The sequence below is a fragment of the Chiloscyllium plagiosum genome, unplaced genomic scaffold (genome assembly GCF_037043375.1).
Source record: "Chiloscyllium plagiosum isolate Xiang-an unplaced genomic scaffold, Cpla_swu_hap1 HiC_scaffold_19, whole genome shotgun sequence".
Classification (NCBI taxonomy): Eukaryota; Metazoa; Chordata; class Chondrichthyes; order Orectolobiformes; family Hemiscylliidae; genus Chiloscyllium; species Chiloscyllium plagiosum.
In genome coordinates, this window is record NW_028270157.1 from 6523624 (window position 1) to 6550350 (window position 26727).

The 26727-nt window shown below is 43.7% G+C and overlaps 1 protein-coding gene across 4 annotated transcripts in view; it reads left to right on the plus strand.

Moving 5' to 3' along the window:
- The window catches only part of tmem117 (transmembrane protein 117), a 471225-nt gene that overhangs the window by 376980 nt on the left and 67518 nt on the right, over positions 1-26727 (plus strand). For all 4 annotated transcript variants that reach the window (XM_087997005.1, XM_043708698.2, XM_043708702.2 and 1 more), the window contains exon 6: positions 20676-20835. In XM_087997005.1, coding sequence (XP_087853131.1) covers positions 20676-20835 — 160 coding nt within the window. The remainder of the gene's footprint in view (positions 1-20675; positions 20836-26727) is intronic.

The window sequence follows — 26727 nt, forward strand, 5'->3', positions numbered from 1 at the left end:
GACCTTTATATTTCACCCAAATAATGAGTATTTTCTATATCCTTCATAAATTAAATTTATTGGTAATAATTGGGAATTATTTTGCTGCAGCCTTTATTTGTTCCCTTCATATGGATGTGCTTTGTTTCTGCAAACTCACTTTACACAAGCCAAATAATTAACTTTTTAAAAAAATATAACTGCAGATCACAGCTTGTTTTGAAAGGCTGCAATTTAAAACTCCTAAACTGCTTTGGGTTGGAAGATTCCCCATGTGGATTAATAATGGCTTCTGGGTGAGGAGAGGATAGATTTTGTCTTTGCTGTCTGTAAAATAATTTATCAGATTGCACACCATTAATTAACTACAGCTGTCTGATTTTCATTCCATTGATTTTCACCATGAAGTTGAAAATCTGTTGCGATATTTCAAATAGAGCTGAGACTTTGAGGAATATACTAGGCTTATTTGGTAAATTGAAGTGACATAAATAATTAGTACTCTCTAGGCTAAACCTTTGAGAAGTTCTTGCATTTCCTTTTAAGAAAAATATGATTAGCCACGTCTACATCCCCGTGGCATGGTGGCTCAGTGGTTATCACTGCTGCCTCACAGTGCCAGGGACCTGGGTTTGATTTCACCCTTGGGCAACTGTCTGTGTGGAATTTACACATTCTCCCCGTGTCTGTATGGGTTTCCTCTGGGTTGTTTGGTTTCCTCTCACAGTCCAGAAGTGTGCAGGTAGACTGGCCACTCTAAATTGTTCATAATGTCCAGTGATGTGCAGGTTAGGTGGATTCACTCTGCAGTTTGAGAGGGAGAAAATTGAGTCAGATGTAACAGTATTACAACTGAATAAAGGTGACTCCAAAATATGAGGAACTGGCCTGAGTTGATTGAAGGGAAGATTGTGGAACAGCAATGGCAGGAATTCCTGGGTATAATTTGAGAGGCACAGCAGAAATTCATCCCAAGGATGAAAAAAAACATATAAAGGAGAGGGTGAGGCAAGATGAGGGTGACCGGGGGTTGGGGGGAAGAGGATGATATGAGATTAAGCGAGCTGTTCACATGAAAGAAGGTGGCAAGATTTTTTTTCAATATCTAAAATGGAAGAGAGAAGTACGAGTAGACATTGGACAACTGGAAAATGAGGCTGGAGAAGTTGCAATGGGGAACAAAGAAATGGCAGAGGAACTTGGTTTAAAGCGGCATCTTCCTTTTTTAGTCCATAAAGAGTATTCAAAAATGGTGACTTTATATGAATATGCAGAATATTTACAGTTGATAGACAGCAGTGTATTTAATCATCATTTAGAGACTGTTAACTTTCCAGATCTCTTCCCTGGCAACTTTACAAGAATTGCCTTGAAATATTTTGAATTACACAGAAGTTTCTGGTCAGACGAAGACCATGAGGCCTGGCAAGTCTTTGGCGGTATTGGTGTTCCAGAAGAACTTCTTTCTATCTTACTTCAACTTCAACAAATTCTGTCAACATACCCTCTGTGCCAGAAGAAGTGGTGGAGGCTGGTACAATTAGAAGATTTAAAAGACATCTGGATGGATATATGAACAGGAATGGTTTAGAGGGATATGGGCTGGGTGCTCGCAAATGGGACTAGATTTATTTAGAATATCTGGTCAGCCTGAATGAGTTGTTTCTTTAATATGAAAGGGCAAAATGTGGCAGTGCAGACTTGGAGGGCCAAACAGCCTATTCCTGTGCTGTATTGTTCTTTGTTCTTTTGTTCTTTGACTCTCTGACTCTGTTCTTGCCTTTCAATTTGCTGTTCCTGCTATGAAGAAAGAATTAAGCAGTACCTGTTATAAATCCCTGTTCCAACACTTGGAGTGTAATAACTGTTATATTATTACTGTCATGTATTTTCACAAAGTCTTCCCATACAATGGCGCAAATTTTCCACTGGCCACATAGTTGACATCCCAGTGTAGATGAGAGTGTAAGGAATCCCCATCGAAAAACACTCTGAAGGAATTGTCCAGGAAACTGACATTTCCACCAGACAACACCTGGAACCATCTGAAAGTCTCTGTTTAATTGGAATATTTGGATGCTTCATATGAAATTAAGTGATATGGTTATGATGGAAAAGTTAGACTATTAAGCACATTGGCTAACTACTGAGTAACTATTGAAATGACTCCACGCTTAGCTCACCAACAATCAATTACACCTCGACAGACCCCCCAAAGCCCACCAGACCCTGTCTTAAACCCTTGCTCTCGCTCGCTCTCGCTCTCGCTCGCTCTCGCTCTCGCTTGCTCTCGCTCACGCTCGCTCTCGCTCGCTCTCTCGCTCACTCTCTCTCTCGCTCACTCTCTCTCTCTCGCTCACTCTCTCTCTCTCTCGCTCACTCTCTCTCTCTCTCACTCTCTCTCTCGCTCACTCTCTCTCTCGCTCACTCTCTCTCTCGCTCACTCTCTCTCTCGCTCACTCTCTCTCTCGCTCTCTCTCTCTCTCTCTCTCTCTCTCTCGCTCTCTCGCTCTCTCGCTCTCTCTCGCTCTCTCGCTCTCTCTCTCTCTCTCTCGCTCTCTCTCTCTCTCTCGCTCACTCTCGCTCGCTCTCTCTCTCTCTCGCTCACTCTCTCTCTCTCTCGCTCACTCTCTCTCTCTCTCTCGCTCACTCTCTCTCTCTCGCTCACTCTCTCTCGCTCTCTCGCTCACTCTCGCTCGCTCGCTCTCTCGCTCACGCTCGCTCGCTCGCTCGCTCTCTCTCTCGCTCACGCTCTCTCTCTCTCTCTCGCTCACTCTCTCTCTCGCTCACTCTCTCTCTCTCTCTCGCTCGCTCTCTCGCTCGCTCGCTCTCTCGCTCGCTCACTCTCTCTCTCTCGCTCACTCTCTCTCTCTCGCTCACTCTCTCTCTCTCGCTCACTCTCTCTCTCTCGCTCACTCTCTCTCTCTCGCTCACTCTCTCTCTCGCTCGCTCTCCACCCTTGGGGACCTGGCACAACTGTCCCTCTCCCCATGGCAAGGTCCAATCTGCTCTGGTCTCTCTGCCCCTCTTCTAAGTGCTGGGAAAGAAGAGGGTGAGGTGTGATTCGCCTTTCTTTGACAACTAGCTGTCAGAATTGAAGGACAGTTCTGCATTTCTGAGAGGGGCCTTACTGGAATTTACTGTCAGAAATGTGGGGCTGCCTTCTTTTCTTTTAAAGAAGAGGGCCTGAGTGGCAGTCCCATGTGGATTGCCATTTCTTGAAAAATCCAGTCCAATGTTTCTTGCTTGACTGAGTTTTAAGCAGCCTGTCCCCGACAACAAGACATTTGGGAAGGGATGGTTCAGTCGTGAACATGTTGCTTAGCTTTGTGTCATAGAATACCAATCTAAACTATCTTGTTGGTAACTACAGTATTTTCAGTGTTCTTTGTTATTGTAATTTATCCTCCAATTATTTACTGTTAACAATAAACTATCACTACTTTTTAAAACTTATTCATCACACAATAATATTGCAGTGCCATATTCTATAGTCTGAAATTACTCTTCTATTATTCCTGAGAGCGTTAATATTGGAATTGTGAAGGTTAAATGAAACTTGTGTTTTTCAAGGAAAGTGCTGCATAAATATCTCGATTTTGTTTTTGGATATCATAAGCCTGTGCTGCTGCCCATTGATTTACTTTGGCTTGTATACATTTAGCACCTCTTGGAAAATCTCGTTGTGTCATCCTTTTGAGGCTGATGATTGGCATTATACTGACAACAAATAAGATTAGATTAGATTACTTACAGTGTGGAAACAGGCCCTTCGGCCCAACAAGTCCACACCGCCCCGCCGAAGCGCAACCCACTCATACCCCTACATTTACCCCTTACCTAACACTACGGGCAATTTAGCATGGCCAATTCACCTGACCTGCATATCTTTGGACTGTGGGAGGAAACCGGAGCACCCGGAGGAAACCTACGCAGACACGGGGAGAACGTGCAAACTCCACACAGTCAGTCGCCTGAGGCGGGTATTGAACCCGGGTCTCTGGCGCTGTGAGGCAGCAGTGCTAACCACTGTGCCACCGTGCCGCCCACCGTGCCGATCCTTAGCTCTAAATGAGCTATGTTGCCTGATTTTTCTTTGCAAACGTGAAGCTTGTTTTAATTTGAGCACTTTCTTGATTAGTGCACAGTTCACTTAAATATGAAGACATTTAAGGATTCAATCATTTTACGTTACCAAATGCACACTTTGCAAGCTGTCTAATGGAATGAAATTAATGCTTGGAATGTCTCCAAATTCATGCAGTGTGTCTCTGGGGAGGGATTAAATATTTATGATGAGTGTTTGTAGTGAAATTCACGTGGAGGTTCCTACAGCTTGTTCTTTTGCTTTTTTTTGTTCTTCTGCGTACTGTTGCCTTACATTGGATTGTGTAAGATTTTACTTGACTGATAGGAGTAAAATGACATTTAGTATCAGACTCATTCCAAAGACTTCAAAACATAATTATATTTGTTTAATATTAAAATGCAATAGTTCAAGTTGACAGTCAACACCCAGGCTCAGTAATAAATACAACATAAGCTAATGCTTCATAATCTGAATCTACATTGTAGCTCAAAATAGATAACAAATCTCCAAATGTGATTCTTGTAGTAAAGCAAAGCTGCAAAGGAGTGCTTCATGATGATTCAGTGCTACTATCATGGACTTCTAGATTAAAAGAAAATTGTTCCAAGTGTCACTTTGGACAGGTTTTTATAATTTGGACATGCACACAGCAAGGAGCCCAGCAGCTGAACAGAAATCTGAGAGTTTTTGTGGTGGGTTTAATCCTGGTTCAATCATGGCAACAGGCTACTTCAGGGCTTTCTGAACAACTACAGCAGGTGGGTGTGATCACCAGCTGTACGCTGCTTGTGTGTGGATGCGCAGCAATCCAAACTTTGCAGGCCATTCACAAGTTTCCCCTTCTAAATACTGCATGTGTGTGGTGTTGCAAAAAATACGAAACACGCTATGCCCGCTGAGGCCTTCTATTCCATAGCTAAACAACATCCAAGCTACAAACGGTCCTCTCTTCAGTTGTTAAGTCTTTTTTGAACTTGGAGATTTTTTTCCTTGCCTGCAGTTACCTTTTCTTTCCCTTTTATTTGTTTTCTTCAGCCTCAGAAGGTTACATTTTAGTAACATGTGCCTAACTCTCACTAGTGACAACATATTATCATCCTTTCACTTTACAAAACTGATTCAGGAATTTTTATGTCATTAACACAAGATGAAATTCAGCTTAATCCACATTCAGTTATAAATTCACAAACATACACAGCACAGAAACAGACCCTTCATTCCAACTTGTCCATGCTGACCAGATATCCTAAATTAATCTAGTCCCGTTTGCTAGCATTTGGCCCAAACCCCTCTAAACCTTTCTGTTCATACACCCAAATAGATGCCTTTTAAATGTTGTAATTGTACCAGTCTCCACCACTTCCTCTGGCAGCTCATTCCATACACCCTCTGCGTGAAATATTGCTCCTTTGGTCCATTTTAAATCTTTCCCTACTCACCGTAAACCTATGCCCTCTACTTCTGGACTCTCGCACCCCAGGGAGAGAGCCTTGTTTACTTACCCTATCCATGATGCTCATGATTTTATAAACCTCCATAAGGTCACCCCTTGTACTCTGACACTCCAGGGGATATAGCCCCAGCCTATTCAGCCTCTCCCTATAGCTCAAACCCTCCAACCCTGGCAATATCCTTGTAAATCTTTTCTGCACCCTTTCAAGTTTCACAACATCTTTCCTATAGCAGGGAGACCAGAATTGCACGCAGTATTCCAATATTGGCCTAAACAATATCCTGTACAGCTGCAACATGACCTCCCAACCCCTATACTCAATGCACTGACCAATAAAGACATGCATACCAAACACCTTCACTATCCTATTTACCTACGACTCCACTTTCAAGGAGCTATGAACCTGCACTCCAAGGTCTCTTTGTTTGGTAACACTCCCCAGGTCCTTACCATTGAGTGTATAAGTCCTGCCTTGATTTGCCTTTCCAAAGTACAGAACCTCACATTTAACTAAATTAAACTCCATTTGCCATTCCTCAGCCCATTGGCCCATCTGATCAAGGTCTACTTTGAGGTACCCTTTGCTGTCCACTCCACCTCCAATTTTGGTGTCATCGGCAAACTTACTAACTGTACCTCCTATGTCCCATCCAAATCATTTATATAAATGAGGAAAAGCAGTGGACCCAGCACTGATCCTTGTGGCACACTGCTAGTCACAGGCCTCCAGTCTGAAAAGCAACCCTCCACCACCACCCTCTGTCTTTTATCTTCAAGCAAGTTCTGGATCCAAATAGCTAGTTCTCCCTCTATTCATGCCTAACCTTGCTAACTAGTCTACCATAAAGAACCTTGTTGAACAGCTGACTGAAGTCCAGTTAACCTTGATAACATTAGCAACATGTTACTGATTTCAGAGGCTGGCTTTTATGAGGAGCCATGTTCTCCACCCTCCCTGATTGTTGGCCAGGAGCCTGTTCTTGAAATTAACAGTACCACCACAGCCATTCTATACTTGCCAGGATGTCAGTTGGCTCAGGGTGAGATCTCCACCCCCATCTCTGAGCTCATAAATGGCATGTCCAAGTTGTGGCCATCTTTTGGGAATCCCAACAGTTTCCAAACGAGAGGACTTCACAGATGCTCGACTGAAGATATTGCTAGATGTCTTAGTGCCCAGGAGTCTTGGCTGACCAGTAATAAAGTTGTAAAACAAAATTTCACACTTTTTATTCAACAATCACTGTATTCATTAAACATTGAGTGCAGATTGGTTTTTATATTTTGTGCAAGTTGAATTTTTGTTGTGTCTGCATCATGCAAAATGAGTTCTTTATCTTAAGGTTTTTGAACATTTGTGCATAAAGACTAAAGGAGATTATTACTTAAAATGTGATTCAAAATAACTTTAGAACATAGAATGTTAAAGCATAGTACAGGCCCTTTGACCCTCGATGTTGCGCTGACCAGTGAAATGACATTGAAGCCCATCTAACCTACACTATTCCATTCTCGTCCATGTGCCTATCCAATGACCATGTAAATGCCCGTAAATTGGCGAGTCTACAACTATAGCAGGTAGTGCATTCCATGCCCCTACCACTCTGAGTGAAGAAACTAGCTCTGATATCTGTCCTATATCTATCACATCTCAATTTAAAGTTATATCCAAGGAAAAAGGATCTCGCTGTCCACCCTATCTACCCTCTGTTTATCGTATATGTCTCAATTAAGTTATCTCTCAACCTTCTTCTCTCTAACAAAAACAGCCTCAGTTCCCTCAGCCTTTCCTCTTAAGACTGTCCTTCCATACCGGGCAAAAGTGAAGACTGCAGATGCTGGAAACCAGAGTTTAGATCAGTGTGGTGCTGGAAAAGCACAGCAGGTCAGGCAAAAATCTCCTCTGAACCCTTTCCAAAGCTTCCACATCCTTCCTATAATGCAGTGACCAGAACTATACACAAATCTCCAAGTGCGGTTGCACCAGAGTTTTGTACAGCTGCAGCATGACCTCATGGGGTTCCAAAACTCAATCCCTCTACCAATAAAGGCTAACATATCATATGCCTCCTTTACAGCCCTATCAACCTTGGTGGCAACTTTGAGGGATCCATGTATATGGACACCAAGATCTCTCTGCTCATCTACACTATTAAGAATGTTACCATTAGCCCAGTACTCGTTATTCCTGTTACTCTTTCCAAAGTGAATCACCTCACATTATTGCATTACACTCCATTTGCCACCTCTCAGCCTAACTCTGCAGCTTATCCATGTCCCTCTGTAACTTACAATATCCTTCAGCACTATCCACAATTCTACCGACCTTAGTGTCATCTACAAATTTACTAACCCATCCTTCTATGCCCACATCCACGTCATTTATAAAAAGTGACAAACAGCACTGGCCCAAAACAGATTCTTCTGGTATACCACTAGCAACTAAACTCCAGGATGAACATTTCCCATCAACTACCACCCTCTGTCTTCTTTCAGCTAACCAATTTCGGATGCAAAACGCTAAACCACCCTCAATCCCATGCCTCCATATTTTGAGCTATAAATGCCTTACTGAAATCCATATAGACCGCATCAACCACTTTACCCTCATCCACCTGTTTGGTCACCACCTCAATGAACTCAATGGTGTTTGTGAGGCATGACCTACCCTTCACAAAACTGTGTTGACTACCTCTAATCAACTTATTACTCTTGAAATGATTATAAATCCTATCTCTTATAACCGTTTCCAACACTTTACCCACAACCGAAGTAAGGCTCACTGATCTATAGTTAGCAGGGTTGTCTCTACTCCCCCTGTTGAACAAGAGGACAACAGTTGCTATTCTCCAGTTTTCTGGCACTATTCCTGTACACAATGACAACCGAAAGATCAAAGCTAAAGACTCAGTAATCTCATCCCTGACTTCCCAGAGAATCCTAGGATAAATTCCATCTGGCCCAGGGGACTTATCGATTTTCACACTTTCCAGAATTGCTAACACCTCTTTGTGAACCTCAATCCCATCTAGTCGAGTAGCTTGTATCTCAGTACTCTCCTCGACAACATTATATTTTTCCAGTGTGAATACTGATGAAGAATATTCATTTAGCACTTCCCCTATCTTCTCTGACTCCACGCACAACTTCCCACTACTCTCCTTGATTGGCCCTAATCTTACTGTAGTCATTCTTTTATTCCTGATATAGCTATAAAAAGCCTTGGGGTTTTCCCTGATCCTATTCGCCAACGACTTCTCATGTCCCCTCTTGGCTCCTCTTAGCGCTCTCTTTAGGTCTTTCCTGGCTACCTTGTAACTCTCAAACACCGTAACTGAGCCTTCTCATCTCATCGTAATATAAGCCGCCTTCTTCCTCTTGACAAGAGATTCAACTTCCTTAGTAACCACGGCTCTTGCACTTGACAACTTCCTCCCAGCCTGACCAGTACATACTTATCAAGGACACGCAGTAGTTACTCCTTGAATAAGCTCCACATTTCAGTTGTGCCCATCCCCTGCAGGTTACTTCCCCATCCTATGCATCCTAAATCTTGCCGAATCGCATTGTAATTTTCTTTATCCCAGCTATAACTCTTGCCCTGCGGTATATTCCTATCCCTTTCCATCACTAAAGTAAACATAACTGAATTGTGGTCACGATCACCAAAGTGCTCACCTACCTCCAAATTTAATACCTTGTTGGCCTGTCTACATACTGTGACAGGGAGTGTTCCCCCCTGCCCGCACACATTGGACAAAATCTGACCCATCTAAAATACTTGAACTATAGTATTCCCAATCAATATTTGGAAAGTTGAAGTCCCCCTTAACAACTACCCTATCACTCTCGCTCCTATCGAGGATCATCTTTGCTCTCCGATCCTCAAAATCTCTGGAACTATTCGGAGGCCAATAGAAAACTCCCAACAGGGTGACCTCTCCTTTCCTGTTTCTAACCTCAGCCCATACTACCTCAGTAGAGGAATTCTTTCTGCAACCATAATACTGTCCTTGACTAATAATGCCACACCCGGACCTCTTTTTTTATCATTTTCACTGTTGTTACCGAAACATCTAAATCCCAGAACCTGCAATACCCATTCCTGTCCCTGGTCTACCCATGTCTCAGAAATGGCCACAATGTTGAAATCCCAGGTACCTACCCATGCTGCAAGTTCACTCACCTTATTCTGGATGCTCCTGGCATTGAAGTAGACACACTTCAAACCAACTTCTTGCTTGCTGCTGTCTTCTTGCAACCTTGAAAGCTTATTTCTGACCTCACTACTCTCAATCTCATGTATACTTGAACTACAATTTAGGTTCCCATCCCCCTGCCGAATTAGTTTAAACCCACCCTCAGGATATTGGTACCCCTCTGGTTCAGGTGAAGACCATCCTGTTTGTAGAGGTTCCCACCTGCCCCAGAAAGAGCCCCAATTATCCAGGAATCCAAAACCCTCCTTCCTGCACCATCCCTGTAGCCATGTGTTCAACTCCTCTCTCTCCCTATTTCTCACCTTGCTAGCATGTGGCACGGGTAACAAACCAGAGATAACAACTCTGTTGTTCTAGCTGTAAGCTTCCACCCTAGCTCCCTGAATTTCTGCCTTAATCCCCATCTCTTTTCCTACCTATGTTGTTTGTGCCTATGTGGATCATGACTTGGTGCTGTTTCACCCCCCACCCCACCCACCCAAGGATCCCCAAAACACGATCAGAAACATCACAAACCCTGGCACCTGGGAGGCAACATACCAACTATGAATCTCTCTTATTCCCACAGAATCTCCCATCTGTCCCCCCCTAACTATGGAGTCCCAATGACTAATGCTCTGCTCCTTTTCCCCCCTTCCCTTCTGAGCAACAGTGACAGACCTGTGCCCCATTGCTTATCCCTGGTAAGTGATACCCCCCCCCCCCCCCCCACCCCAACATAATCCAAAACAGTATACTTGTTGTTGAGGGGAACAGCCACCGGGGATGCCTGCACTGACTGCTGGTTCCCTTTCTGTCCCCTGACAGTACCCCATCGACAACCTTTTCTTACCTGAGGGGCACCTCCCTGTAACTCTTTTCAATAACCCCGTCCCCTCCGTCTCCCAATGACCTGAAATTCATCCAGCTCCAGCTCCAACTCCCTAACGTGGTTTTCCAGGAGCTGGAGTGCTTTTTCCCACACATGCAGTCAGCAGAGCATGGAAACAGACCCTTCGGTCCAACCCGTCCATGCCACCCAGATATCCCAACCTAATCTGGTCCCACTTGCCAGCACCCGGCCCATATCCCTCCAAACCCTTCCTATTCATATGCCCATCCAGATGCCTCTTAAATGTTGCAATTGTACCAGCCACCAACACATTCTCTGGCAGCTCATTCTATACACGTACCACCCTCTGCGTGAAAAAGTCTCTTTTCTATCTTTCCCCTCTCACCCTAAACATATGCCCTCTAGTTCTGGACTCCCCAACCCCAGGGAAAAGACTTTGCTTATTTACCCTATCCATGTCCCTCATAATTTTGTAAACCTCCATAAGGTCACCCCTCAGCCTCTGACACTCAGGGAAAACAGCCCCAGCCTGTTCAACCCCTCCCTGTAGCTCAAATCCTCCAACCCTGGCAACATCCTTGTAAATCTTTTCTAAACGCTCTCAAGTTTCACAACATCTTTCCGATACGAAGGAGACCAGAATTGCACACAATATTCCAACAGTGGCCTAACCAATGTCCTGTACAGCCACAACACGACCTCTCAACTCCTGTACTCAATATTCTGACCAATAAAGGAAAGCATACCAAACGCCTTCTTCACTAACCTATCTACCTGCGACTCCACTTTCAAGGAGCTATGAACCTGTACTCTAAGGTCTCTTTGTTCAGCAACACTCCATAGGACCTTACCATTAAGTGTATAAGTCCTGCTAAGATTTGCTTTCCCAAAATGCAGCATCTTGCATTTATCTGAATTAAACTCCATCTGCCACTTCTCAGCTTATTGGCCCATCTGGTCCAGATCCTGTTGTAATCTGAGGTAACCCTCTTCACTGTCCACTACACCTCCAATTTTGGTGTCATCTGCAAACTTACTAACTGTACCTCTTATGCTCGCATCCAAATCATTTATGTCAATGAGAAAAAGTAGTGGACCCAGCACCGATCCTTGTGGCAGTCCACTGGTCACAGGCCTCCAGTCTGAAAAACAACTCTCCACCACCATCCTCTGTCTTCTACCTTTGAGCCAGTTCTGTATCCAAATGGCTCATTCTCACTGTATTCCGTGAGATCTAACCTTGCTAATCAGTCTCCCATAAGGAACCTGTCGAATGCCTTACTGAAGTCCAAATAGTTCACATCTATTGCTCAGCCCTCATCAATCCTCTTTGTTACTTCCTCAAAAAACTGAATCTAGTTTGTGAGACATGAATTCCCATGCACAAAGCCATGCTGACTATCCCGGATCAGTCCTTGCTTTTCCAAATACATGTGCATCCTGTCCGTCAGGATTCCCTCCAACAACGTGCCCACCACTGAGGTCAGGCTCACTGGTCTATAGTTCCCTGGCTTGTCCTTACCACTCTTCTTAAACAGTTGCACCACGTTAGCCAACCTCCAGTCTTCCGGCATCTCACCTGTGACTATTGATGATCCAAATATCTCAGCAAGAGCCTCAGCAATAACTTCTCGAGCTTCCCACAGAATTCTAGGGTACACCTGATCAGGTCCTGGGGATTTATCCACCTTTACCCGTTTCAAGACCCTTACCACCTACATTCTGCAGGAGGAGCATTGAACTGCCTTAACCTACATTCCCACTATTCTAAATTCCCAAGGAGACTACTGAAAAAAACTAGTCACCTTACAAATCCAGTGCACAGAACTTTTTTTTTTGGTTAGATGGGGAGGATGGGTGGGTGACTCTACCCAGTTAGTGTTTCAGGTAAAGCAACCACCCAAATATGAAGCCTCACTTACCCACCCGTCCCATGTCCGCTGTTGCTCAGTGATTGCTCCGCCTATCCGTGAGGTAAGTTTTTTTATATTTTGAAGTTACTTTCCCATCAAGACTCTGGTCCTCACTTGCTCCTCCTACTGCAACTGCCGCCAAAGAAAACTGTGTTGCTGGCCAGCAAATATTGTGGAACAATTATTTTTAGACATTATTCCCCGCAAAATGCAAAATTCTTTGTATTCCACATAAAATCTGCTGCAATTTTAGCTGGAAAAATGCTGATCATATTTTGCAATGGCCCATTAGGGAGGGAAATTTCAGAATTTTGATGCTATGACACTGAAGGAACAGTGATATGTTTCCAGGTCAAGATGGTGAAATAAGTCAGTAACAGGCCTTTCAGCAAGATACAATAACTTAAAACTAAATACAGTTTAATTATAATATCCTAGTAATAGGGTTCTCAATTAGATTACAGTTGATCAGTGGACAGGCTGAACTCAGTCACTGTTGGTGACCTGCAAGGTCTCATGCTCTTACCTCCTCCTCCTCCTCAATAGTGGGCGGCATGGTGGCACAGTGGTGGGCGGCATGGTGGCACAGTGGTTAGCAATGCTGCCTCACAGCGCCTGAGACCCGGGTTCAATTCCCGCCTCAAGCGACTGACTGTGTGGAGTTTACATGTTCTCCCCGTGTCTCCGTGGGTTTCCTCCGGGTGCTCCGGTTTCCTCCCACAGTCCAAAGATGTGCAGGTCAGGTGAATTGGCCATGCTAAATTGCCCGTAGTGTTAGGTAAGGGGTAAATGTAGGGGCATGGGTGGGCTGCGCTTCGGCGGGTCAGTGTGGACTTGTTGGGCCGAAGGGCCTGTTTATGTAATGTAATGTAATCTAATCTAATCTAATATTGATCAGCCAGATTTTCCCTCTATTGAAGTGTCTGAGAAATGGTAGCCAGTGTTTTCTTTAAATTCTAATCTCTTCAAAGGCCTCCTCAAGCCTGTCCACCATCTAAAAAGCACAAGTCAGGACTTGAATGGAAATTCCCTCTTTTTTTTTTTGTTCTTCATTCTTCTCTGAGGGTAGTAAATGTCTGGAATTCTCTACGTCTGAGTTATGCAGGCTAGATCACTGAAAATATTTGAAGCAGAAATGTTTCCTGTAAAGACTCCATTCCATCCCCCCAGTTCCTCTGTCTCTGTCGTGTATATTACAATGAGGCCAATTTCGACAAGGGACCATCCAAAATGTCCACCTTCCTCCACCGAGGATTCCCCAGTACCAATGTCGACAGGGCCCTCAACTGAGTACGACCCATTTCCTGCACTTCCAATCCCCCCCCGTCTTCCCTCCTGCAATAGCAGTAGGGTCCTCCTTGTCCTTACCTACCATCCCACCAGCATCCACATCCAGAGGATCATCGGCCATCACTTCTGCCACCTCCAGTAAGGTGCCACCACCAGACACATACTCCCCTCTTCTCCCCTCCCTAGTCCGCCTTCTGCAGAGACTGTTCTCTCTGGGACACCCTGGTTCACTCCCTTTTCACTTTCAACATTCCCCCCCAACCTCCACACCAAAAACACACACAGACAGCCCCATGGCACTTCTCTGTCCAACTGCTGAAGTTGTAACACGTGCTCATTTACCTCCGTATCCAAGAGCCCAAATACACCTTCAGGTGAAGAAGCACTTTACCCTCACTTCTCACAATCTACTCTACTGCATTCACTGCTCACAATGTGGTCTGCTCTACAATGGGAAAAAGAAGCATAGACTGGGTGACCATTTCATGGAACATCTACGTTCTACCCGCAAAAACGACCCTGAGCTTCTAATTGCCGCTTGAACACACCCTGTTCCTTGGTCAATACCTCTGTCTCAGGATTGTTGTAGTATTACAGCAAAGCTCAGTACAAGCTGGAAGAACAGCACCTCGGTTTTTTGATTGGGGACCCTACAGCCTTCCAGACTCAATATTAAGTTCAATAATTTTAGAGCCTGAACTCTCCCCTGTCCTAGCCTCCCACCCCACACACCAGGCCTTGTTATCACATAGTCTGCCACTATATACTACCTATTGTTAGCCACTAACAGTCTCCGTTAACAGCTCTTCACCCTTCTAACCAGATTGTTATCCACTCCTTTGTCTATCCAACTGTTCTTTTGTCTCTTTGCGCTCTATCCTCATTTATCATTTATTCTTTTTCCCCTCCCCTCACCGTATCTTGGGTTTATAATCCCACATTTTCCTAACTACCATCAGTCTTAAGCAAGGGTCACTGGACCCAAACGTTATTTCTGATTTCTCTTCACTGAGTATAGAAGGTGGACATCATGTTGTGGTTATACAGGACATTGGTGAGGCCACTTTTCAAGTACTCTGTACAGTTCTGGTCACCCTGCTATAGGAAGGATATTAAATTGAAGAGGGTGCAGAAAAGATTTACAAGGAGGTTGCTGGGACTGGAGGGTTTGAGTTCTAAAAAGAGGCTGAATAAACTGGAACATTTTTCACTGGGGTGAGGGAGGTTGAGGGGTGACCTTAGAGGTTTTTAAAAGCATAGATAAGGTAAAAAACAGTTTTTTTTCCCTAGAGTAGAGATATTCAAAACTAGATGTATTTTTAAGTTGAGAGGAGAAAGATTTAAATGGAACCTGACGGGCAATTTTTTCACTTGGCGTGGTTAGTATGTGGAATAAAGCACTAGAGGAAGAGGTAGATGCAGGTACAGTTACAACATATAAAAGACATTTGGATAGGAGCATGAACAGTTTAGAGGGATGTGGGCCAAATTCAAGCAAATGGGACTGGTTTCGTTTGGAAAACTTGGTCGACATGGTCAAGTTGGACTGAAGGATCTGTTCCATACTGTCTGACTCTGACTTTGGTGTGGGAGAAAGACATCCACAAAGGAAGAGATCCTTTTTAAATTAACCTATCACAGTAGCAGAATAGTAAAAATGAGGAGCCAGTTTATCCATCCTCACCTGGAGCTCTTCATTATCAGACTCATCACGTTAACTTTGCTCTCTTTGCACAGCTGCTGCCAGAACTGCTGAACTTCACCAGCAATTTCAGTTTTTATTTGGAATATCTCATCTGGAATCCTAATGCATTGGGAAACCTCATTCAGGCAATAAGAATTTTCAAATTCTTCATTTTACTGCTGTTGGTATTTAGAAAGTCAGTAGACTTCTTTGAGGTGGTAACAAGCAGGATATATAAAGAGGAATCAGTGGATATAATATCTTTGGATTTTCAGAAGGCATTTCATAAGATACTCCACATTAGGCTACTAATAAAATAACAGTCCGTGGTGTTGGAGGTAGTACATTAGGATAGATAGAGGACAGATGAATCAATAGAAATCAGAGTTGTGATAAGGGGGCATTTTCAAGATGGCAACCTGTAACTAGTAGTGTCCCACAGAGATCAGTGCTGGGGCCACAATTACTTACAATACATATTAATGACTTGAATGAGAAAAGTTTGTAGGTGACACAGCAATAGGTGGAAGGACGAGTGATGAGGATGTAACAATGTTTGCAGAGGGATTTAGACAAGTTACACAAATAGCCAACAACTTGGCAGATGAAATATAATGTGAGGTTATGGACTTCAGCAGGAAGAATAGAGGAGCAGAATATTATTTAAATGAATAGGAAGGGTTTGGAGGGATATGGGCTAGGTGCTGGCAGGTGGGACTAGATTGGGTTGGGATAGCTGGTCGGCATGGACATGTTGGACCGAAGGGTGTGTTTCCGTGCTGTATGTCTCTGACTCTATGACTCTAACGACTGCAGAAAGCTACAGAACAGAGGAATGTGGGAGCCCTTGTGTATGAATCACTAAAAGCTAGTACCCAAGTTCAGTAGGTAATAGGGAAAGCAAATGGAATGTTGATGTTTATTTCAAGGGGCTACTAAAATTATACAAGGCATGGTCAGACAACAGCTGGATTGTTAAGTTTTTGCGCCCTTTATCTAAGAAAAGATATACTGGCACTGGAGGTAGTCCAGAGAAAGTTCACTAGGCTGATACCAGGTATGAAGGTGGGTTGAAAGGCTAGACTAACCTATATTCATTGCAATTTAGAAGAATGAGAGGTGACTTTATTAAAGCATACAAGATTCTTAGAGGACTTGACAGAGTAGATCTGGAGTGGTTATTTCCTCCTGTGGGAGAGTCTCTGCCTAGAGGGCATATTCTCAGATTAGATATTCATCCATTTAAGTCAAAGATGAGATATTTATCCTCTGAGGATAGTGAATCTGTGGAATTCTTTATCACAGAAGGCTATTGAGGCTGGATCTTTCAGTGCATTCAAGGCTCAGATAGACAGAATTTTGATCAGTAAAGCAATTGAGTTATGAGGAAAAGAATGGAAAGTGGAGTTGAGGATTATCAGATTAGCTATGATCTCATTGAATCGCAGAGCAGACTCAATAGATTGTATAACCTATTGCTATTCTTTCATTTTATGATCTTTGGGCCAACAGTATTAGCATAATGGAGTCCATCAAGTGAATCTGTTTCCATGTGTATTTTGGAAGGCTTAACAGGTCAACCAACTGCAATGATGAGATGTGTAGGCATTAATTGATAGGAAAGCAGTGTTTCCAAAGTCTCTGCGGTTCACCAATCAGTGGTCACTAACAATGTTATTTTCCAACTAAGATAAATTGCAAACAATTTAACAATCATTTCACAGCAACACTAAGCTAAGTAATTTTGAGCTTTTGTGCTTCTCAATCCTTCCACGCTGCCAATAGAAAATCAAATACATTTTAAAGTCAACAATGTGAGGGCTTTTCAAATAAATCAGTTTTCTTTCTTGTTTGAAGAAACAAATTCAACTCCAACCCCATTTATTACCAACAACATAAATTAGTAATGGATTTTTTTTGTGCACAATGGCAGCATCATGTAGTCTTATCCCGTAACATGAATCATAACCTTCAGGAAAGGAAGGTGAATGGGTGGAAATTAAAGAGAAAATTGAAACCGGGAAGTAAATTACAAACAAAAACTGAAGTTGCTGGAAAAACTCAGCAAGTCTGACAGCATCTGTGAAGAGAAATCAAAGTTAATGTTTCAGGTCCAGTGACCCTTCCTCAGATCTTGGAAATAAATTGCTATTTCTCAACATGTGGCCACAGTACGTTGGGTGCATTGTTGTCATTTGTTCCAAGAGGAGTCAAGTTTGGACCCTTGGTCTGTGGTGGATTAACTAATGACAGTTATAATAACTATTGGGGCATTTCAAAGTGCCCTTGGATGAGAGAGAGAGTAAACAAACAGGATTTCCATTTTGAAATCTGATTGTGGCATTTGAAGAAAATAAATTGTTTATTGTGACGTGCAGTTAATGGTTAATTAGTTGCTAACCCTTATTATTTATATTCATGGAGAAAGTGAGGTCTGCAGATGCTGGAGATCAGAGATGGAAATGTGTTGCTGGAAAAGCGCAGCAGGTCAGGCAGCATCTAGGGAACAGGAGAATCGATGTTTCGGGCATTCCTGAAGAAGGGCTAATGCCCGAAACGTCGATTCTCCTGTTCCCTAGATGCTGCCTGACCTGCGCTTTTCCAGCAACACATTTCCATCTCTATTTATATTCATGGTCTACTATCCTATTTTGGAAATGAAGGGGAATAGTGGTACATACCTAGCGGATAATACATAGTGGTATTACCGTTAGATTATTAATTCATGATTCGGATGAAGGAGTGTCGCTCCGAAAGCTAGTGTGCTTCCAGTTAAACCTGTTGGACTATAACCTGGTGTTGTGATTTTTAACATTATTAATCCAGAAACTCAGCTAAAGTTCTGGGGACCCAGGTTGGAATCCCACCACTGCAGATGGTGGAATTTGAATTCAATGTTTAAAAATCTGGAATTAAGAATCTACCAATGACCATGAAATCATTGTTGATTGTTGGAAAACCCAACTGGTTCACTCATGTCCTTCAGGGAAGGAAATCTGCCATCCTCACCTGGTCAACTCTATATGTGACTCCAGACCCACAGCAATGGTTGAGTCTCAATTGCCCTATGGTTTGCCAGGCCATTTCATTCAGTTGTACCAATTGCTACAACGTCTCTAAGAAATGAAACCAAATGGATCACCTGGCATCAACGTACGCACCGGAAAAGACAACAGCAGAAACAGTCCTGTCAACCCTGCAAAGTCGTCCTCACTAACATCTGGGGCTAGTACCAAAATGGAAAGAGCTGTCTCACAGAGCAGTCAAGCAACAGCCTGACATAGTCATACTCACGGAATCAGACCTTACAGACAATATCCCAGGCACCACTATCAGCAGACCTGGATATGTCCTATCCCACCGGCACAGTGGTACACAGGTGGGAGGGAGTTGCCCTGGGAGTTGTCAACATTACCTCAGGACCCCATGCAGTCTCATGGCCTCAGGCTAAACAAGGGCAAGGAAACCTACTGCTGGTTAGCATGTACTTGCCTCCTTCAGCTGATGAGTCAGTTCTCCTCCATGTTGAACAATACTGGGAGGAAGCTCTGAGGGCGGAAAGGGCACAGAATATACTCTCGGTCAGGGATTTCAATGTCCACCACCAAGTGTGCCTTAACAGCAGTATTGCTGATGGAGCTGGTGTGGTCCTAAAGGACACAGCTGCTAGACTGGTTCCCTCACCACCTGCTGCAGAACCAATGAGAAAAAACATATATGACCTCATCCTTACCAATCTGCCAGTTAAAGTGCATCTGTCCATGACAGTATTGGTAAGAGCAACCACCGCACAGTCCTTGTGGAGGCAAAATCCCACCTTCACATTGAGACTAACCTCCATTGTGCTGTGTGGCACTATCACCATACTAAATGGGATAGACATTGAACAGATCTAGCAAATCAAAGCTCAGAATCCATGAGGTGCTGTGGACCATCAACACCAGCATCATTGTACTCCAATACAATCTGTAATCTCATGACCTGGCATACCCCGCACTCAACTATTACCATCAAGCCAGGGGATCAACCCTGGTTCAATGGACATTGTAGGAGGGCATGCCAGGAGCAGCAGCAGGCATACCTGAAGTTGAGGTGTCAACCTGATGAAGCTACTAAACTGGATTAATTGCATGCCAAACAGCATAAGCAGTGAGTGATAGACAGAGCTAAGCAATCCCACAACCAACAGATCAGATCTAAGCTCTGCAGTCCTGCCATATCCAGTCATGAATAGTGGTGGATGATTAAACAACTCGCGAGAGGGAGAGGCTCACAAATATCCCCATCCTCAATGATGGAAGAGCCCAGCACATCAAAGCAAAAGATAAGGGTGAAGCATTTGCAGCAATTTTCAGTCAGAAGTGCTGAATGGATGATCCATCATCTGCACGTGAGATCAAGAAACAGTTGGAGACACTGGATACTCCAATGTCTATTCCAATGCCTATAGGCTCTGACAACATTCCAGCAATGTAGAATCTGCCACTCCCTTAGCCAAACTCTTCCAGTATTGTTACAACCCTGATATCAACCCAACAATGTGGAAACTTACCTAGGTATGTCCTGTACATAAAAAGCAAGACAAATCCAACCTGTCCAATTACTACCCTATCAGTCCACTCTCAATCATCAGTACAGTGATGGAAGTTGTCAGCAACAATGCTATCCAGCAGCACCTACTCAGCAATAACCTGCTCAGTGACACCCAGTTTGGGTTCCTCCAGGACCACTCAGCTCCTGACCACATTACAGCCTTGATTCAAACAACCGAGTGTTGCATCAAAGAGCCCTGGCAAAACTGGAATCAATGGGTATCAGATGGCAAACTCTCTAGTAGTTAGAGTTGTACGGACACATAGGAAGGTGGCTGTGGTTGTTGGAGGTCCGTCATCTCCAGGACATCTCTGCAGGAATTCCTCAGGGTAGTGTCCTAATCCCAACCATCTTCAGCTGCTTCATCAATGACCTTCCCTCCATCATAAGGTCAGAAGTGGGGGTGTTCGCCAATTATTACACAATGTTCAGCACCATTTGCAATGACTACTGAAAAGATGATACATTTCAATGAAGAGATATGTGGTTCTATATTTAAATACTTGTCTTTGTTAAAAATAAAAAAAAATTACTTTGAAAATTACCAGAGTACTTCCATACCTTTCCTTTTGCTTACCTATGAGCAATTAGTGAAAATGTATTTCTCTCTTCTGCTCACAGGTCTGTGCTGATTATCCTGACCAGTGTAGTTGTTGTTGTCATCACCACTGACTGGATCAGTTGGGACAAACTGAACCGGGGATTTTTGCCGAGTGATGAAGTCTCCAGAGCCTTTCTGGCCTCTTTTATCCTCGTCTTTGACCTCCTCATTGTCATGCAGGTACTGGTCAAATTTTCAAAAACTATATTTTGATTTTCCAAAATTATGCACAGCTTTCTTTGCTAAGCAAATAGGATAGATCTGCAAACAATTCTCATTCAAGTTAAACAATGTAACCGTGGAACCTGATTGCTACCAACAAAGATGGTAATTTCATGATAGATAAAATATGTTTATGTAATATAATCATCTAAATTCTGTATTATGGGAAAAATCTTTTCACAAAACACAGCATTGTTAATTTTTTGAAAGACCTATAAGTTAACTTATCTTGTTTAAATGTGCCTCTGACACCCAGCATCACAAAGACTTTATTGCATTATGATGCACGGTAAGGAACGTCTTTTCAATTTTAAGAATCACCAATTTGAATTTGAACTTATGAAGACTACAAACACAACTTTTAACATTGGAAAAACAAGCAATGAAAACAAAGTTGGATAAAAATATTTTGTTTAAACAAGATATCACACTGAATGGAATATATTTCTTATATCCATCTCAAAGAGAAAAAAATCTGTCACTTTATTATTATACTTAACAAAAATGGGTTTTGAGTACAATATTTGGCAAAATTCAGTGATGGCACATATTTTATTGCATTAAGAGAGTCATGCAGCATGGAAACAGACCGTTCAGTCCAACCAGTTCACGCTGATCATGCTCAAAACAATTACTTGCTTCCCCGAGTTCTCTAGCCTCCATTTCTATCTCCATAGTAAAAACTGACACAAAACATTCACTTAGTAACTCTCCCATGTCCTGAGGTTCAACACGTAGATGACCTCGTTGAGCTTTAAGGAGCCCAATTCTCACCCTCATTGTTCTTTTGCTCTTAATGTACTTATAGAATTTCTTTGGATTATCCTCAACCTTATTTACCAAGGTTTTCTCATATCTCCTTTTCACCCTCCTGACTTCCCTCTTAAGAATGCCCATACACCCTTTATACTCTTCAAGAGATTCATTTGATCCCAGTTGTGTATATCTAACATATGACTCCTTATTCTTGACCAGAACCTCAATATCTTTATTCATTCTTTGTTCCCTACTTTTACCTTGCCCTTCACTCTAACAGGGACATAATGCCTCTGAACTCTTGTTATCTCACTTTTGAAAGCCTCCCAGTTGTTAGTCATCCCTATACCTGCGAAATTCAATCCAACTCCAATCAACTTTTAAAAGTTCCTGTCTCATACTATTAAAAATTGTCCTACTCCAATTAAGAATTTTATGGGAAGGCCTATCCTTTTCCATAACTATTTTAAAACTAAAAGAATTATGATCACCAGTCTCAAAGTGCTCCCCCACTAACACTTACCAGAGAAATAACACACTTGCAAAAAGCGTTCCATATTTTCAACAAACATTGATAGACAAGTGACAGTGTTTATGAAGTACATAGCTTTGATGTGTTTGAGAATTAGTAAGTGATGATACTTATCTAATGTTTATTACCATGCATGCTTCTATTTTTGATAGTTATTTCATTCAAGTTACCATGTGCGAATGAACTGTAAATACTGAAAATGATATGGTCTATATTACCCCAAGCTTTGAAAATTCCTCCTTATGCTTGTTGACCTGTCCTCCTTTAGAATGCTTCTTAAGCTTTACCTCTTTGACTAAGCTTTGATCACGTATCATGTTCTCTCCTCTTTAATTCAGTGACAATGTTTGTTTGATTACATTGCTGTGAAGAACCTTGGAATAGCTTATGTTAAAGATGCAGATTTTTGTTGTGTTATGCATTCACATAAAACGAAAGAATGAGTTCCTCATACCACTACTGTCTTTAATAATGCTTCAACTAAACTTCACCATTTCAGAGTATCATTTGTAGTGTAAAGGAAAGCCTGATATTGTTTTGAAGCAGACTGCAGAATCTTTGATTTTTAGGGTCTGTCAAGCGGTTTAGGGAGAGAGTTATAGTCATAGTGTCATACAGCACAGAAACTGACTCTTCGGTCTTCTTCCATGCCAACCAAGTTTCCCAAACTAAACTAATCCCATTTGTCTGCATTTGGCCAATATCCCTCTAAACATTTCCTATTCATGTACCTATCCAAATGTCTTTTAAATGTTATAACTGTACTTGCATCTACCACATTCTCTGGTAGATTATTCTATATACGAACCCTCTCTGTGCAAAAAAAGTTGCCCCTCAGGTCCCTTTTAAATCTTTCTTCTCTCATTTTAAAATTATGCCCTCTAGTTTTGATCTCCTCCACCCCAGCGAAAAGACCTTTGCTGTTCACCTTAACAATGCCCCTCATGATTTTATAAACCTCTTTAAGGTCACCCCTCAACCTCCTACACTCCAGTGGAAGAAGTTCCAGCCTCTCCTTATAACTCAAGCTGTCCAATTGTGGTGATAGCCTTGTAAATCTCTTCTGCCCTTTCTCCTTCCTATAGCAGTGCAATCAGATGAATATGCTTTTGGGAAAGGTGAACAGGCATTATCATGTTCAGCAATGGAGTAGGCTCAATGGACTGAATAGCATATTCCAGACTTATTTTCAATATTTCTGGTCCTAAACCAAAACCCCAAGAACTGATAAATTAGTAATTTGTCTCCATTTAATTGATTGAGGGATCTTGTTGTACATAGGATGTCTGCAAAATTTGCTAAAAATGTCAGTAAGAAATAATTGGCTGTTTAGTGCTATGGGACATTCTTATTATTATTCCCCTATGCTCTCGGATTAATGAGTTCAACACGCGGCGAGAATTCGAACAATTCTTCCACTGCCTTCGGCTCCGCACCTACTTCTTCAACCAGGATTCTCACCCACCCTCTGACGACCCCTTCTCCCGCCTCCAACACACCCCATCCACCTGGACACCCCGTGCTGGCCTCTTAACTGCCCTCGATCTCTTCATAGCCAACTGCCGCTGCGACATTAACCACCTTAACCTCTCCACCCCTCTCACCCACTCCAACCTCTCACCCTCGGAACGTGCAGCCCTCCACTCCCTCCGTTCCAACCCCAACCTCACTATCAAACCGGCAGACAAGGGAGGCGCGGTAGTAGTTTAGCACACCGGCCTTTACACCGCTGAGGCTAAACGCCAGCTCGCGGACACCTCCTCTTACTGCCCCCTTGACCATGACCCCACCTCCCACCACCAAACCATCATCTCCCAGACCATCCATAACCTCTCATCACCTCAGGGGATCTCCCATCCACCGCCTCCAACCTCATAGTCCCACAACCCCGCAAGCCCGTTTCTACCTCCTGCCCAAAATCCACAAACCTGACTGCCCCGGCCAACCCATTGTCTCAGCCTGCTCCTGCCCCACCCAACTCATCTCTGCATACCTCGACACGGTCCTGTCCCCCTTAGTCCAAGAACTCCCCACCTACGTTCGGGACACCACCCACGCCCTCCACCTCCTCCATGATTTTCACTTCCCCGGCTCCCAACTCCTTATCTTCACCATGGACATCCAGTCCCTATACACCTCCATCCCCCATCACGAAGGCCTCAAAGCCCTCCGCGTCTTCTTTTCCCGCTGTACCAACCAGTACCCTTCCACTGACCCTCCTTCGACTGACTGAACTGGTCCTCACTCTGAACAACTTCTCTTTCCAATGCTCCCACTTCCTCCAAACCAAAGGAGTAGTCATGGGCACCCGCATGGGCCCCAGCTATGCCTGCCTCTTCGTAGGATATGTGGAACAGTCCATCTTCCGCAGCTACACTGGCACCATCCCCCACCTTTTCCTCCGCTACATCAATGACTGTATCGGCACTGCCTCATGCTCCCATGAGGAGGTTGAACAGTTCATCCACTTTACCAACACCTTCCACCCCGACCTCAAATTTACCTGGACCGTCTCAGACTCCTCCCTCCCCTTCCTAGACCTCTCCATTTCTATCTCGGGCGACCGAATCAACACGGACATTTACTATAAACCGACCGACTCCCACAGCTACCTAGGCTACACCTCCTCCCACCCCTGCCCCTGTAAAAACGCCATCCCATATTCCCAATTCCTTCATCTCCGCCGCATCTGCTCCCAGGAGGACCAGTTCCAATACCGAACAACCCAGATGGCCTCCTTCTTCAAAGACTGCAATTTCCCACCAGACGTGATCGACGATGCTCTCCACCCTATCTCCTCCACTTCCCGTTCCTCTGCCCTTGAACCCCACCTCTCCAATCGCCACCAGGACAGAACCCCACTGGTCCTCACCTACCACCCCACCAACCTCCATATACATCGTATCATCCGTCGCCTTTTCCGCCATCTCCAAACGGACCCCACCACCAGGGATATATTTCCCTCCCTCCCCCCCCCCCCCCCCCCCCCCCCTATCAGCGTTCCGAAAAGACCGCTCCCTCCGTGACTCCCTCGTCAGGTCCACACCCCCCACCAACCGAACGTCCACTCCCAGCACCTTCCCCTGCAACCGCAAGGAATGCAAAACTTGCGCCCACACCTCCCCCCTTACTTCCCTCCAAGGCCCCAAGGGATTCTTCCATATCCACCACAAATTCACCTGCACCTCCACACACCTCATTTACTGCACCCGATGTGGCCCCTCTATATTGGGGAGACAGGCCGCCTACTTGCGAAATGTTTCAGAGAACACCTCTGGGACACCCGGACCAACCAACCCAACCACCCCGTGGATCAACACTTTAACTCCCCCTCCCACTCCACCAAGGACATGCAGGTCCTTGGACTCCTCCATCGCCAGACCATAGCAACACGACGGTTAGAGGAAGAGCGCCTCATCTTCCGCCTAGGAACCCTCCAACCACAAGGGATGAACTCAGATTTCTCCAGTTTCCTCATTTCCCTTCCCCCCCCCCCCTCCACCTTGTCTCAGTCCCAACCCTCGAACTCAGCATCACCTTCCTAGCCTGCAATCTTCTTCCTGACCTCTCCGCACCCACCCCCACTCCGACCTATCACCCTCACTTTTACCTCCTTCCACCCTCCCCCAAGTCCCTCCTCCCTACCTTTTATCTTAACCTGCTTGGCACACTTTCCTCATTCCTGAAGAAGGGCTCATGCCCGAAACGTCGATTCCCCTGCTCCTTGGATGCTGCCTGACCTGCTGCGCTTTTCCAACAACACATTTTCAGCTCACATTCTTATTATGCCAATGAGTAGCAATTGTAATTGATAGAAGTAAAGCTTGCCAGTAGCCACCGTCAGTGCCAGGAAGTGTTATATCTGAGCAGGTATTGTTTCATATTTGCTGCTAAGTGGTTTGTTGACTTATCTACCTCTTTTAATTGGTATCATTACATCCTTCACCTTTCTCCTGGTTAGATCTTACCACCGTGACAAGCATAGATTCTTTCTTTTGTGATTTCCTCCTCCTGGATTATGTTATTATGCCTATTTGCCAGTACAGCTGAGTACAGTTGGCAAAGAGTTAACACTTGCCATCACTTGCCCCAAAAATACTTGGATGTCGGAAATCTGAAACAAAATAGAAAGTGCTGGAAAAACTTAAGTCTGTAATCATCTGTACAGAGAGAAATGGAGTTAACATTTCAAGACAAGTATGACTGTTCGGAACAAAAGGGAGCTGGAACCGGGTTTGAACCATTAACTCTGTCTCTCTATCTCTCCACAGATGCTGCCAGACCTGCTGAGTTTCTCAGGCATTTTCTGGTATTGTTCCAAAAAGACTTGAATTACATATATCAGCTATTAATTATTGTGTTACCCAAACAACTGCTGATAATATTTCTTTATAACACCAAGCTGCATGATTCAATGAGAGATTATTTCAAGAAATAACCAATTTTTCTTGCAATAAATACCTGCTATTAAGAAACCCTATTACTGAGTTTAGAGAAGATTTGTAGCTCAGGTTGAGGTTCTGGATGTAGGTTTGCTCGCTGAGCTGGAAGGTTTGGTTTCA